The sequence below is a fragment of the Acanthochromis polyacanthus genome, chromosome 17 (assembly GCF_021347895.1).
Source record: "Acanthochromis polyacanthus isolate Apoly-LR-REF ecotype Palm Island chromosome 17, KAUST_Apoly_ChrSc, whole genome shotgun sequence".
Taxonomy (NCBI): Eukaryota; Metazoa; Chordata; class Actinopteri; family Pomacentridae; genus Acanthochromis; species Acanthochromis polyacanthus.
Window position 1 is genome coordinate 15,116,278 of NC_067129.1, and position 13,649 is coordinate 15,129,926.

The 13,649-nt window shown below is 43.6% G+C and overlaps 1 protein-coding gene across 1 annotated transcript; it reads right to left on the reverse strand.

Moving 5' to 3' along the window:
* Positions 1–414: 414 nt before the first annotated feature.
* si:ch211-284e13.4 (insulin receptor substrate 1-B) lies at positions 415–10,864 on the reverse strand. Its single transcript, XM_022188723.2, has 3 exons — positions 9,675–10,864; positions 4,321–7,473; positions 415–538 (listed from the first exon to the last, which is right to left on the reverse strand). Exons 1-3 carry the CDS (start codon positions 10,021–10,023, stop codon positions 531–533), a joined length of 3,510 nt encoding a protein of 1,169 aa, XP_022044415.1. The 5' UTR covers positions 10,024–10,864; the 3' UTR covers positions 415–530.
* Positions 10,865–13,649: the final 2,785 nt, after the last annotated feature.

Sequence of the window (13,649 nt, forward strand, 5' to 3'; positions counted from 1 at the left end):
AAGAAGCTGATGTGTTTTAAACTAACATAGACAGATTGAATTTTTGCTGTTTGTGCAATTCCCTGAAAGTCTCATTGAAATGCTTGTGTTGTAATAACGATAAGTTAAAACTCGTCTGTGGACTCACGTATCAAACTGTCATTCTTTATCTATATCAAGTTAAAAGATGATCAGATGTCATTTTTATTCAAAACAAGGCAAAAAGTAAACCTTTTCCTTACCCTGTGTCTGTGTTTGTGTGTGTGTGTGTGTGTGTGTGTGTGTGTGTGTGTGTGTGTGTGTGTGTGTGTGTGTGTGTGTGTGTGTGTGTGTGTGTGTGTGTGTGTGTGTGTGTGTGTGTATATTTGGCACACATTTGGTTGACAGAAAACAGCAGACGGGATGGGGATGAGTTTTCCAGGGTTTCAGTGTTCAGACTCCAGTGTACAGTTCTGTTGTGGCAACAGATCGGGCTGCCAACCATCCCCTCAGGGAACGAGCGTGGAGCTGTCACACCGGCGTCACGCTCAGATCCAAGACGAAGATGGAGATCAACAGTCTGGAAGGAGAAATCAAAAGCAGGCAAGAATTTCAATCAAATATTTTCTGTCACAAAGGTTTGTCTCCTGCAATAATTTTAGTTTTTTTAAAAGTGCATCTATAGTTTACACGGTAATTCTCAGTAAATCAAATGTAATTCCCCCCTATGCAAACTGTGCCAAAGCAGTTCAGACTAGATTATATATTTGCTGAAGCATATTGCTCTAGTTTAATCTAGAGCTCCTGCTGGCTGCTTGGGTAAATATCACATGATGCTTGATATCTTTAGAAAAAGGATTTTCTGATTGGTCTCAGGCACACTGTTGCAGATGTCAATATTGTGTGACTTTGCGTCACCTTTATCAGCTCCAGGGATTTTAAAGTGTTTCTTCTCCTTGTGAGGCACCTAAACAGAACAAAGTGCTCGCTGTTCCAGTTCTAATCATATCAGCAAAGTAAAGTCAAAAGCAGCAACAAGCAAATGCCAGGGTTTTTCTTTTCTCTCCCTTTTTGCCTACAGAAAAAAAAAGAATTCTCTTTAAAATAACTTCACTAAAGAAGAATCTATCCATGCAACTGCAATTATTGCATAAAGGAAAGCTCAGATCAGATTGCTGATAAATCAAACTGTGGTTTGAGTAGCTCAGAGTTTCTTGCCCTGTTGGCTGTCACAGCCAAATGATTGTCTGGCACTTTAACACTGGTTGTATTTGCACTGTTTGTGTGTTTGCAATTTTCTGTCATGCATTTTTTTGTTTTACCATCTGGCTGATGGAGCTTAGTTCGTGCGCATATTTTTTTGTATTCTCTTGTTCAACATCATACTATATGTGCGTGCATGTTTACAGTAATGGACACAGCAGAATCAAGATATTTAACCAATGTTGTGATCTTAATGAAGGCATGAAATATTGCAGGACTGTTGTATCAGACTGCATTAGTTTTACACAATAATATAGAGAATACATCTGTAGCTGACTCTAGACTTCCAGCTACTTTATTACAACTTCATACTACTGACAGACTGATTAAATGTCATTTTGAGAAAATCAACACTGTTTTCTTTAGTTCACCTCATCAGCTGCAGATCATTTCACGAGGCTGGAAAACAAAAAATGAATGCTGAGTCTGCAGTAGTGGCAGCCTCGTCAGAGTAGCGCTCCCTCTTGTGTCAGTTTTGTCATACTCAGTGGGAGCTGTGAAACTGGGAAACGTGCCAAAATTCAATATATTTAATTGGCCGCTCCTGATGAATGCATATAAAATGTTTAGTGTCTGTATAATTAGATTCTGGTCTTTTAGAAAAAGACTATAAAAGACAATGTTTAGATAGCATGACCATCACAGAGACACGACAAATGACTATTACTTGCATTAAAATGCAGCTTTACCTAAATGACACAATGGCACAGATGAGAGAAACATTAAAACAGGCTTTTGGCACGATGGATCGTGGCATGTTAGTTAGCGCTCCAGCCAGGCACTTAAGTGTCCACCACTTCACATTTGTCCTTGGAGAAATAATTTCATTTTTGTTCGGTGTATAGAGTTGAACCAACACTTTTTAAGCATTGTAACCTCTGTGAAACTAAGAATTATGGCAAGACCGCTGTATTAGACTGCATTAAACTAAAAAAAAAGCTGTAGCTGAATGTAGACATCCACCTACTCTGTCCATTTTAAAGAATGAAATGATTCCAACTTGAGGCTGTCTGGTTCATGCTCACTTGTTGAGTATGTGAAGGTGTTTAGTTCCAAGCTGTGAGCTAGACTGCAGTGTAGGTCACTAATAGAGACTCATATTGCTGTAAGTGGATCAATTTACAAACATTGGGTGGCTAAAAAGATTTAAGTTGACTCAGACTTTTCATCTCTCCCAGACAGTAAACTGATTCAGTGGAGCCGAAGTGTCTTCAACCACATGAACACCGACGCTCACAATGCAGCGGTGCCAGTGCTGCAATTAAAAACATAGGGCACAAATAAACATCTTAATCTTATTATGGAATTGCGCTCAACATTTAATTTGAGCATCTAATTAATTTTTAATTAGAACAGGTGGAGTATTGTGACATTAGCAAAATAATTTAAGCATTGATTGGACGTTTGAGAACCAAGACTGCTTATATGAGCTTCAATGCTGCAGCAGAGCCCCTACCCTAACCCACTATGCAGGCCTCGTATAGTAAGCTTCATTATTAGAATGTGACTGCAGTTAATGAAAGCAGAGCAGGCAGGTTTGTAGCTCATATAGGAGAGGCATGTTCAATCATTAATCATAGTGTGAAAAATTACATGAGAGAGTAATTTAGAGAATATTAACAGAGCCTGATTTTTTTCTTTTTTTGCTGTGCATGTCAAACGCATAAATAAACTCTCCTGAATTGAAATACAGAGGCAATTGTTATGATTATACATGTATGTCTAGAAAATAAACAGAATTAGATAACTCAATCTTGGAAATGTTTTGAACAAAAAGGATGCACACGTCGTTCCATTTACATTTAGTCCTCTGACGAATATATATTTACCTACCTATTTTTATTTCAATATCCCGTCTCTCACAGCTTTTATTTCCAGACATGTAAAAGAAATGGATCTCTCATATACGTCAGTGCACATCCGTCAAAAATGAACTTCAGCCATTAACATTAACCGTTTAATAATCATCATCTGTGCGATGTGAGGGAAACCTCAAAGCAGCCATGCGAAATCCTGCAGCCAGCAGCACACCCACACATAAACATAAACACCTGGCCCATGTTCTGTCCCCTCTACCTCCATTTATGTGGAATGGCTCATTACCAGCAGACAAATCAATTGGCTCTGCTCTCTGAACACCCACTTGCGATAATAAGAGACTCTACAGACAACCCCTCAGACTGGAAGCATGGTGCTGCCCACCAGCTTGAAGCCAAGGTACACATCAGTAAGAGATGAAAGGAGAAGGACTGACTAAGACCCAGACGAGAGTTATGTCTGCAGATTATGCACGTCAAATCAAAAGTTTGCATCCAGTTAGACAAATATTACCAGGAATTATACAGCCTATCCTTCTAACCATCTCAGTGACAGTTAGGGCGGTAACTAATGATTGTTTTGATTATCAACTTATGAGCCAATTATTTACTCCATTAATATTTTGATCAATAAAATGCGATAAAAATATCTATGCAGCAAAGTCAAACTGCTTGTTTTGTTTGAACAACCATCTTATATTATTATTAGGAGAACTAAGACAAGCAGCATATATGTGCGTTTGAAAATCTGGAACTTGTGATTTTTTTTCTATGAAATGAATGAAATCATTTGTCTAAAGCAATTAAGCTTGTTCATCTGAATAAAGAAAAGGTACATAAGATGCTTGAATCCTATATGGACACCAACAATTAAACATTTTCCTCCCAAAATAACCTTTTGCTATCAGCAATCACATCAGAAACAATTTAGTTTTTAAATATTTTCCATATTGATATAATTAGTGCATTAATTGCTAGAAATGTTATGCAGACATGGTTTTGCCTCCTGACTTGCTTGCTGTGGTAACCACTGTGTTCTTCAGCTCTGAGGCGAGAACTGACACCACTAACCTGATTGTCTATAAGAAGAACAAGTGAAGGTACAGACTGTGCAGCCTTATGCAAGATGTCTGCAACTATAATGAATGCACAGAGCCCAAGATTCTACAATAATTCAACATTTTCTGAACACTAAAATCTATTGCAGTTACATCTAAGATCAAAAAGGACCACCTGTTGTTTAACAGATATTTTAGGATGAGGTGAACTTGCAGTCTCTTACCTTGACCATCCTTTCTACTGTTCTGGTGTGCTCTCAGTTCTTCTGACTTATAGAAATCAATACTGGCATAAGTGTTGAGGATGGAGCCAGCACTGCTACCCATAGCGCTTCCTCCGATGTTGTAGGCGGGAGAAGTACGATCCACTCCAGCTTGAGGGCTCTCCTTTATGGCCAAGTCAAGGTCAATATAGTTAAGGCCTTGTTCAGCAGATGAGGTGGAGGCTTGTGGTGGAGGTGTGGCAGACAAAGTAGCAGCCTGCCCGTTCTCCCAAAGTGAGCAGTCCAAACCATGCCGATGGCTCGCTGCCTGGCTGCCCTCTGGGAAGAGGGAGGTAGAAGAGGGTGCGTGGCGTGGTAGGGAGGGGGGAGAGTTAAACGTCTCTGAGCGGTGGCTCAAGCGTCCCTGCTGGTCACCTCTGACCAGTCTGCCGCTCCGCTCAGGAGACTGGAAGGACTTGACTGGTGAAAAACTCAAACCTGTCTCCTGCTCCATAGATAACGACTGACCGGAGTGAATGGCAGGTCTTGCTGAAATGCTGGGATCTGAACCTTTGCTGTCCGTGAATGAAGGAGAAGCGTCTGTTGGCATTGCTGCCATCTTTACTTTTGTTCTGTACCCTACGTTGCCTTCTGCTGCCAGAGGAGAGGACGTGCTGTGTTCATGTCGGGCCTTGGGAGCAACAGCTGGTGGGCTCTGTGGGGTGCTGAATGTGGATCTAACATGAGTCAGGGGTGTTGAGGATTTCCCTAAATCCATGCTGACGTACTCGGCAGAGGTGGACAACGGGGCAGAGAAGCTGCGGGGAAGGTTAGCAGGATTATCGTGGCAGAGGAGTGGTTGGTTCACGGGCCGGAGGGTTCCATGGATCACAGGCTGTCCACGCTCAGACCCTGCACATCGTCCTCTGTCATATTTATTATCCTCCTTGAAGACAATACTGACATACTCTCCGACATTCTGGGACACAGATGGCGGCAGATTCTCCTTAACCCTGGGCAGGGTGTTTGCTTTAGTAATGTCTGAGGACACGCTGAGGGGGCGACCCCTCCTTTGTTGCTTTGGGCTCTTACTACTTGACGCACGTTTTTGGTGGGGACGCCCATCTTTTGTGCATGTTCCCGCACTCTTGTATTCTGCTCCAGTTCTTAGCAAACTTAACCCTCTCCCTGCTGATATGGACTTGTCTTCAAGGCTTTCACTGCTGGCTGAGCTAGAAGAGAAAGACGAGGAAGACATGGAGAGTTGGCAGCCTCCTGCAGGGCCCACTGCAATTTTGTTTCTCTTGCTGTATCCCACTCCCCCTCCCCTTCCAGCACTATCATGCCCACTGCTGTCTTTTTTCCCTTCTCCTTTGTTTAAGTCTTCCTCAAAGCGAGTGTAGAGAGTATGCTGATAAGCTCGTGGCAGGGAGAAGTAGGAATTGAACATTTTTGGTTGCAGTTGGTGCTGCTCTGGGTGGGAAGGCGGCGTGCTGCAGGCAGAGCGGCTGCTGACAGGAGAGATGTTCATATAGTCGCTGGCAGCCCGGCTCTCCATGCTGGCCCTGCTGTCCCACATGCTCAGTCCATGCAGGTCTGTGGAGCTGCTGCTGTTGGGGGACATGACCATGTAGCCCTCTGAGCTGGGCTGGCGGATGTGCTGAGGGGGGGATACACTGTTGTTGGGGGTCATGGCCATGTACTCATCATCGGCTCCGGGTTTAGCACTAGCATCTGACATACCTATTGCAAGAGAGAGTGAAACAGGAGGAGATGTCACTCCAGGCAACATTGACATATAGCCGCTATCCACAGCTGCTCCTGTGTCCACTCCTCCCCTGTTTTTGTCAGCCCTCTTCCTATTCTCCCCTACTGCATCAAGCTGCCCACCCCCAACTGTCACACTCCCTGAGCCGTGGTGCAAATCAGCTCTCTCTCTGTTAGCACTCTGCGACATGATGGCATATTCTTCATCGTCCTCATCATCTTCGTCTTTTCTGTGTGGGGTCAGTCGCTCGTGGGATGCCAAAGGCAGTGAAGCCCTCTTACTTAGCAGTCTGCGTTCTGCCTCAGATTCCCGACTGGATGAGCGCCTCAGAATCCGCCGGCCTTTGGAGCGATGATGAGAACCAAGCAGACCCTCTCGCTGTCCCATGACTATATAACTGGAGGGGCCCTCTCCATGAACATGGTGTCCAGACAGACTGGGAATGAGCAGAGAGTGTTCACCAGGACTGGATCCATACTCATCGGAGGAGCCATAGTCGCTGGGTGAACCTGAAACAGAAACTCTCTGAGAAACACGAGGGTAGGAACAGATCGTCATACCCCCTACTGCTGCCCCCACCAGGCCGCACTCTGAGCCATGACCAGAGCTGGAGGACAGACTCGGAGCAGGAGATGGAGCAGGGTTGGGCGTGTAGCGTGCAAGGCTGAGGGTAATCTTAGCAGGGGTTGGGGCCCTGGTGGGTTTGGGCCTCAGTGTTGGCGTAGTTGAGCAGGATCCATTAAGACTAGGACTGGAGCTTGCCCATGTCCCTTTCGCACTTGCTCCACCTTCCTCTGACCTGGCTCCAATGCTGGCCGTTCTTGCCCTTGGAAACCCATGGCGTGATGTAGGCGAGGTGCTTGTGCTGCTGCCTCCTGTCCCGGGGGTCTCCGTGCGTGCTCGCCTGGAGAAGCCCACCTGGCTTGGTGGTAGATTCGGGTGATGGCGCCGGCTTGGGACGCTGATGGGATTTGAAGCAGTGCCCCCTCCGCACGATGTCCCCACAGACTGAGATTTACTGCGCTGGCGGAACTCCTCACTCAGTGCCTTCATGGCTTCCAGCAGGGTCTCGTGCATGTTCTGAGCCACCACGGAGTCATCCACCTGCATCCAGAATTCTCCGGGGCCGGTAATCGCAGAACGCCCCACCTCGATGAAGAAAAAATTCTCTGAATGGCCACACCTGCGGACATTCATAAGCTGCAACACCACAGCAGCCACGTCAGAGTTGAGTTTGACAAAGTTGACTGTCTTGTCAGTCAGGCACAGCCGGTAGATGCCCACTAAGTTCCTGGCATGTCCAAGACCTTTAGGCCAAACCTTGACCTGCCACACTTCCTTGAAGGTTGGAACAGGAGATGGGGAGCTACACTCTCCACTACTGCCATAGTCCTCTGGAGTTTTACCTAGAAAAACAAAATATATATTTATAAATGAATCAAAACACAGCACATTTTTGACAGGAAAAAATTGAAAAAAAAATTAAAAGTTTACTTCAAACACAACCTGCTGAAACACTGATCAAAGCCAAACTGACAAGCCAGTGCAGGTGACAGTAATATTTTGCCTCTTTAATTGCCACACGCATGAATCTCCACTGCCAACCAGCTGTGCTGCAGCCGATTCATCAGCATCACTTTTGAACTACAGCTCATAATTAATGAAGTCTTGGGTGGTATAAAATACACACATTGAAAAGCAGCATGCTCCACTATATAACAATGCATTATAATTCACTTCAATGCCAGTCAAATGTCAAAGTTACAGCTTTTTTTCTTTTTGTGTCTTAATGGTCTTGGGCCTTCTTATCTCTCAGAGCTGTTTTTACATTATGAACCTTCGCGGACCGTCTCCAGGCCACCCCCGAAGTCAGAACAAAGACTCAAGGTGAGGTGTCCTTCCAATTTTATGGCCTTCACCTCTGGACTGACCTGCCTAAGGACCTCAGGGCCGCAGAGAACGTTCATGTTTTTAAGAGCAGGCTCAAGGCCTACCTTTTTAGTCTAGCTTTTAGCTGATAGTTATTTTTTGCCTAGTTTTAAATTAGTTTTAAATTTATCTATTTCTTTACCTATTTATTCTGTTTATTAGTTTTATGAAGTTATATTACTTTATTATAACTATTATTATTATTCCTGTGTTCTACCTTACATTTTATTATGATTTTATCTTGTTTTATTTAGCTCAAGTCTTTTCCCTTGTCCCAGTGTTTCCTCGGAGAGGGAGCCCTCTGTATCGAGAGCGGTGTTCGGCTGTGGCGGCCTGGGCGCCGTGTGTGCATGAGTGGAGTCTGGGTGTCTCTCCCACACGTCCGCTAGGCGCCGTGACGTGCCTGGCTGCCGTGGCTGACCTGCCGCTCTCGATGCAGACGGCTTCTCAGGTGGTGTTTCCTCACCTGGTTCGTCTGTACTCAGCCCTATGTTAAGTATTTTAATGACAGTCACTTCTCTGCATGTTTGCAGGGTGGGTTGGGGGTGGGCGTGAGTGGTGGGGAGGTATGAGTGTTCCTTTGTGTCTTCTTTGTACTGTGTGGGTTCGGGGGAGTGGGGGGGTGGAACGGGTAGAAGGTGAGGCATCGTTTTTAATCGTTTTTAATCTGTAAAGCACTTTGTATTGCAATCTCTTTTATAAAAAGTGCTACATAAATAAAATTTTGATTTGATTTGAACCTCTACCACGTTATGAGCAGACACACGCTCAAATTACATGAAATTAACAGTGTTTTATTGTGGCTGTCCCTGAGCCTCCAACAAAATGGGGGTCTGCACTCTAATGGGAACGTGTTTAGGGCTCCACGACAACATATTAGAGCTGGGCAAGCCCATCAAGCCTCATCTCAGTAAAATGCAAAGCGATAACAGGGAGGGTGGGTGGTGCTGCTGCTGCTGCTCAGCTCCAGCATAAGGATAACAACGTAAACACGAGGATAACCAACAGAAACACAATTTCCAGTGAGAGCGCACTGACGATGGCATCTCCTCCCTACCAGCAGCAGCACCGTGCAACACAAATGTAGGTTAGGCGAGCGGCAGTCAGAGCTGTGCAGAAAAACAAAAACACGGGCTCCAGCGGAGTGCACCGCGATAGGCTACTACTATATGATGCATCCCTTGGATGGTTGCTATATGCCCACTGCGCCATGCAAAAACACTCCGTCGGAGGAAAACGGCTGCAATTTATTCACAAGAGGCGTTCGTCTCATGTTATTGCATGTGGATGCCGATTAATGCATCAAATCGTTTTTTTCCTCCTTTTTTTCTGACAGAAAATGATCCGCAGCTTTATAAAAACCTGATTGAGAATGTACTGCACAAACACACAGCACATGCCGCCCATAGCGTGTTGGTCTACCCCGCATGCACCTGCCTCTTAGAAAAAAAACATCATCCAAATTGCATTACTTGCATTAATTTGTTCAAATGAAACCCCAAAACTAGATCTGCAGCAAAAAATAAATAAATACACCCAGACAATTGGAGCCAGTAGATGCGGTGAACAATCAGGAATGGCCGAACGAAATAGTGTATGGAGAACAAACAGCCTAGGGCAGGATAGGCCTGATGCAGAAACAGACAGCAGGAATCACAGCACACTTTTCATATCTTACAGTTGCACTGGAGGTCCAGCATCGCCTGGTACCACTCGTTCTGGATCTCCTCGCTGTCTGCAGCGATGGCAAAGCTCTCGCTGCGGGTATAAAGCACGATCATGTGCTTGTTCTTGGAATCTGCCCGCTTGTTGATGTTGAAGCAAGTCTCCAGGTTCAGGACTTTTTTGGGCACAGGTGATTTACTGCGGAATTTCTTCTCGTTCTCGTAATACTCAAGCCGAGCCGGACCATGCTCCGAGGCCGCCCTCAGCACGAAGAACCGCCGGTGCATTGATTTATGCTTGCGGAGATAGCCGCTTTTCTGTACATCTTCATAGTTCTGCGGCTCGGCTGCTTGGTTCTCCATGGCCAAGGCAGACGGAGGGAGTGATAAATATTAAAAGCTGATAATCTCAGGGAAAAACCTCAAGTCCATGTGTGCTCCTCATTTCTCCATCGCAACTACATCCCTCGTCCTCCCCGCGTCCACATTTAAGTGTCCAGCATGTGTGCGAAGGCTCACGATGGGAAAATCAGCCGAAACATGTTTTGGATCTGGTCTCATATTGTGAATCCAGCAGCTGCAGGAGGATCCGCGCACCGGAGCGCGCACAGCGTCCACCGCTGCTGGTCCTGCAGCCCAGCCCAGTCCTCAGTCCAAGCACGGTGCAGTTCAGCTTCTTAAGGACGTCTCCTCCACCTGTCTGAGGTTGCCCACAGCCAGTCTGTACCCACAGCATCAAGGTGGACACAATAGCAACACAAGTGCCGGGCAAGACCTTCAAAATAAAGCCCCATGAACTGAAGAAGGGCTGTTCTCAATCTGAAATTCATTCAGGCATTTTTCCTGGTGAAGGAATAAAATGGCAAGATAGACAAGCACAACATGAGCACAAGAAGTTTAGGGATTCTTGGTTTGTCCATGAAAGTAAGGAACCAAAACTACCTCATCTAGCTACTGTCAGGGTGTTTAAATCCTCCTAAAGATCTTTTCTTTACACATGAGATCATAAAGAAAAGAGGAGTGGTGTTACAACAGGTCTGCTTCAATCACTACTCTCTCAGCAGTTTTTTTTAATTTTGTGTTTTTACCTTACTGTTTTTAGTTTTTTTTTTCTTCACAGTTTGATTTAACATGACAACCTTGTAATACTTGTCAATAGTAATAATTGCTGGTTTCTAATTACAATATTGCTCACTAAAATTCTGGAAAGTCATGGAAAAAAGTGATCCTGGAAAGTCATGGAAAAGTCCTGAAATACTGCCACAAATCAGGTGGTCCTGGAATTAGGATTATCAGCTAAAAAAGTCATTGAAAGTCCTTGAATTCAGTTTTGCATGGATGTTGATTGTGCTCAGTATTCTACAGTGTGTCATGTCTGCACCTATCACATGGCTATTGGCAGCCTTCCAGTTTCTAATCTTTGTATTACATTATGCAGTGGACTCTCCTATGTAGTGCACTTCTTTCCATACTTGTACATGTAACCTTGTTTGGGTCTTTGGTTTAGTGTAGTAACTGTATGTAGTTTAGAAAAGCTGGAATGCTGAAAGGGTTTGGCGTCCCTTGCCTCCAGAGCTAATTTTCACACATCTATAGGCAGTACAGTGGCTGCTTGTCATCCCACTGTACTGTCTGTGGTGGTGGTACATATATCAGGCGAGGCATCATTGATTTTTAGCTTGCCTGAACTTCTCAGGCTTTTCTGAGCTGAGCAATTTAAACAAAAAAGAAAAGAAGCAAAAGGGACATGATTGGCAAAGTTTTCATCCTGAAGTTAGAATTAGAAATATGTTAAACTAAAATTGCAATAAGCATGATATGCTTTCTTGCGGGAAGCAAACTGGAATGTCATTGTATAATTACAGGTTATTTATACTTATAATACTGTTTCAGAAATTCCATTCAAAGTCCTGGAAATTGGATGATTTTTATCCTGGAATATCCTGGAAAAGTCCTGGAATTTAGTTTTCAATTTTCAGTGGGAACCCTGATACATACATATATATATATATATATATATATACCTAATAAGATTATATATATGTGATATTATATGTATTATATATATATTAGGCATATTTGTACCTGATAGCGTTTACTCTTATGAAAAAAAACTCCTTTTATGTAAAAAAAAAGAAAAGAAAAAAACATCCTGACAATAAAACAGATTCCGATGTTACTGTTATTGCACAGACATGTGGAATGCATTTTAATACCAGTACGGCATCAGTATGTGGTTCTACTGCAGCATTTAGTAGAGAAAGCTTATCATCCGTTTTGTTGCTATACATCCCTGATAGTGGATCACTAACAGAGCTGATCTTCCAGAGTAAAATCTGTTCTAATAACCCTGATGGGGATTATTTATCAAGGTCATGGTTCAAATTTAAATCACCCATCCTGAAGCTTTATAGTGAAAGACCGCCCACTCAGCTTCCTGTCTCTCTCCGCCTCATTGCCGCTGACTTGACTCCGCTTTTCCCAGACTGGCACCTCCAAGCCGGTGCCAGTCAAATGCCAGGGGGGCTTCAGGGCTGCTGAGGTGCGCAGAGGAACACGGTGTTCAGCCGAAGAACACTTCGTCCCTCATCATGTGGACGATCGGAGAGTTTATGTCGTGTAATTCTGCTTTTTTTTTTTTTTGCCAGATTTTACCCCACCAACTGTACCGGAGGAAAGCCACTGCAGAACATTTTGTTTGAAATGTGGGGGCTTATGCAGCTATAGGCCGAGTATATTTCTGGGGTTGTGCTGCAGCCATCAAATTTTCCAGACAAAAAACACATTAGCCTGTAAAATAGACACAGTGGGCATATGATGATAAAACAACTCCCAAGTGAGAGATTTGAGATGTTCAGAATAGTGATAGAAAGCTGTATTGCAATGTTTTATGCAATAATGTGACTTTATTAGTCTCCAATTAGCCTGGTTGTTTATTCCTTTTCAGCTCAATTTAATTTAGATAAAATTTATTTCAACAACCACCCACAAATTGGTTGCCCTAACAATCAGTTGCAAGAAATTCCAGGTTGAATTGATGATAACAGGCAGTAAATCCAATTTAATGTATTAGAATAAACAGAAGTCAAACATACTCAACAGCAGAGTGTATCCTGCAACATACTGAGCTAATTGTCCTATTGTTGTTTAAGAGGCTTACCTGGAATAACAAACACACTAAGGGACCAGAATAACCAAAACAGCGTTCCCAGATCACACAATATGTCAGAGAACAACCTTTTAACGTGGAATGAGGTACTTTTTTTGATTATTTACACTCTGATCCATACTTATCCAGATAGGATATTCACTGAATAATGTCACTTAAGCCAGGAATATTCTACACATGGAAAAAAAACTAAGCAGAATAGCAGTTCTAAAGTAGAGTCATTTGTGTTGTAGATGATACAGTCTGTGGTTAAATCTGAGGTGTGTGATTGCACCACCAAAGTGCCAAAAGAAAAAGAAGGATTTGGCACGGCATTCTGTCAAAGTGATCACATTGTCCTCATAGCAACCCCCAGCTAGTGGCAGAATTAAGAATTACTTTCAAGCTCACGGTGTCCTCATGGACTTGCAGCAGTGCAGACACAATGTGCTCATGTTCTGATTTGGATAAAAACACTTTAATCGCTTCATAATATCACTATTACAGTATTATCTTATTGTATACAAGATACACAGTGCAGCTTAAATGCTTGAATGAGCAAATCTTACATTTGTTTACGGTGTGTGTGGGGTGTTGCACAGAAGTTGCATTATGTAAAGCCATCCTCACATTTTCATTGGATTGTTCCACTACAGAAAAAAGCAGAGTCACGCCAGCAAAAGCAAGTAAAACCAGCCCAAAGCTTGTTATGGTGAAGTGGTAAGAGTTTTACTGAGTTACTGCTGCTTCTTCACATTAAACTGCAGCTTCAATACAGCTCATCATGAAGTCTGTCCTATTGTGTCAACCCCATTATTCCAAACCTTTGATTTGACATATA